The sequence below is a fragment of the Carassius auratus genome, chromosome 14, assembly GCF_003368295.1.
Source record: "Carassius auratus strain Wakin chromosome 14, ASM336829v1, whole genome shotgun sequence".
NCBI classification, from domain to species: Eukaryota; Metazoa; Chordata; class Actinopteri; order Cypriniformes; family Cyprinidae; genus Carassius; species Carassius auratus.
This window is the reverse complement of record NC_039256.1, coordinates 32,563,738-32,566,237: the sequence shown is the minus strand read 5'-3', so window position 1 is coordinate 32,566,237 and position 2,500 is coordinate 32,563,738. Positions and strand designations below refer to the sequence as shown.

The 2,500-nt window shown below is 49.5% G+C and overlaps 1 protein-coding gene across 1 annotated transcript in view; it reads left to right on the top strand.

Annotated features, from left to right (window-relative positions):
- The window catches only part of LOC113113338 (COP9 signalosome complex subunit 6-like), a 3,890-nt gene extending 1,546 nt beyond the window's left edge, over window positions 1–2,344 (top strand). The window contains exon 4 of the mRNA XM_026279452.1: window positions 2,267–2,344. Coding sequence (XP_026135237.1) covers window positions 2,267–2,344 — 78 coding nt within the window. The remainder of the gene's footprint in view (window positions 1–2,266) is intronic.
- The last annotated feature ends 156 nt before the right edge of the window (window positions 2,345–2,500 follow it).

The following is a 2,500-nucleotide window of genomic DNA, read 5'->3' as shown; positions in this document are numbered from 1 at the left end:
CACACACACACACACACACAACACCACACACACACACACACTCCCTCTCGTACACTCTCTCACACACACTCACTCACTCATACTCATCACTCACATTCCTCACTCCGCTCACTCACTCACTCACACACACACACTCACACTCACTCAGTCACACACTCTCACTCACTCTCACTCCCTCCCTCTATTCACACACTCTCACTCACACTCCCTCACACACACCCACTCTCTCCCTCCCCTCTAACTCACACACTCTCACTCACACTGCCTCATACCACTCACTCACACACACTCATACACTCTCACTCAAACTCCCTCATACACACACACTCACTCCCTCTCACTCACACAACAACACACACACACACACACACACACACACCACACACCTCACTCCCTCACTCACCTCATCATACTCACTCCCTCTCACTCACACACACACACACCCTCCCTCCCTCTCACTCACACACTATCGCTCACACTCCCTCATATACACTCACTCCCTCTCACTCACACACTATCGCTCACACTCCCTCATACACACTCAACTCCCTCTCACTTACACTCTCACTCACACTCCCTCATACTCACTTCACACACACACACACCCTCCCTCTCACTCACACTCACTCCCTCTCACTTACACACTCTCACTCACACTCCCTCATACACACTCACTCACACACACACACACACACCCTCCCTCTCACTCACACTCACTCCCTCTCACTTACACACTCTCACTCAACTCCCTCATACACACTCACTCACTCCCTCTCACTCACACTCACACACTCACTCACACACACACACACACACACACACACACTCACTCCCTCTCACACACCACACACACCCTCCCTTCTCACTCACACACACACACCCTCCCTCTCACCACACTCACTCACTCACTCACTCCCTCTCACTTACACTCTCACTCACACTCCCTCATACACACTCACTCACACACACACTCACTCCTCTCACTCACACACACACACACACTCTCACTCCCTCTCACACACACACACAGACACACCCTCCCTCTCATACACTCTCTCTCACTCACACTCCCTCATATAACACTCACACACACACTCACTCCCTCTCACTCACTCACACACACACACACACACACTCTCACTCCCTCTCACTCACACACACACAGACACACCCTCCCTCTCATACACTCTCTCTCACTCACACTCCCTGCACACTCACTCACACACACACACTCTCTCCTCCCCTCTAACTCGCACACTCTCACTCACACTGCCTCATACATACTCACTCACACACACACTCACTCCTCTCAGTCACACTCTCACTCAAACTCCCTCATACACACTCACTCACTCCCTCTTACTCCACACCACACACACACACACACACACACACTCACTCACTCACACTCTCACACACACAACACACACACTCTCACACACACACACCCTCTCATACACACACACACACACACACTCCCTCTCGTACACTCTCTCACACACACTCACTCACTCATACTCATTACTCACATTCTCACTCCTCTCTCTCACTCACTCACTCACTCACACACACATACTCACACTCTCTCCCTCTCACTCACACTCACTGCTCAGTCACACACTCTCACTCCCTCTCACTCCTCATACACACTCACTCACACACACACACTCTCTCTCCCTCCCTCTAATTCACACACTCTCACTCACACTCCCTCATACACACTCACTCACACACACTCTCTCTCCCTCCCTCTAATTCACACACTCTCACTCACACTCCCTCATACACACTCACTCACACACACACTCTCTCCCTCCCTCCCTCTAACTCACACACTCACTCACTCACACACACTCACTCCCTCTCACTCACACACTCTCACTCCCTCATATACACTCACTCACACACACACACATACTCACTCACACACACACACCACTCACTCACACACACACACACACACACACACCCTCCCTCTCACTCACACACTATCGCTCACACTCCTCATACACACTCCCTCCCTCACTATCGCTCACACTCCCTCATACACACTCACTCCCTCTCACTTAAACACTCTCACTCACACCTCCCTCATACACACTCACTCACACACACACACACTCATTCCCTCCCTCTCACTCACACTCACACTCACTTTTACACAGACACCCCCCCCACACACACACACACAAACACAAATGCACACACACAGATTAAACACAGAATGTGTTTGTGAATCATGACCTTTGAACCTTTGTGTGTGCAGCTGCCAGTCAGCGTGTATGAATCTGTGATTGACATCATCAGCGGAGAGGTGAGTGTGTGTGTGTGTGTGTGTGTGTGAGAGAGAGTCTCAGGTTCACATCTCAATATCTCAGTATTGCTGCATGACTTTGAATGATTATATAATAATTTGACTTTGAATGATTATTATATAATAATAATAATAATAATATTATGATTTTTTATTAGTGGTGGGCTGTTATCGGCGTTAACATGC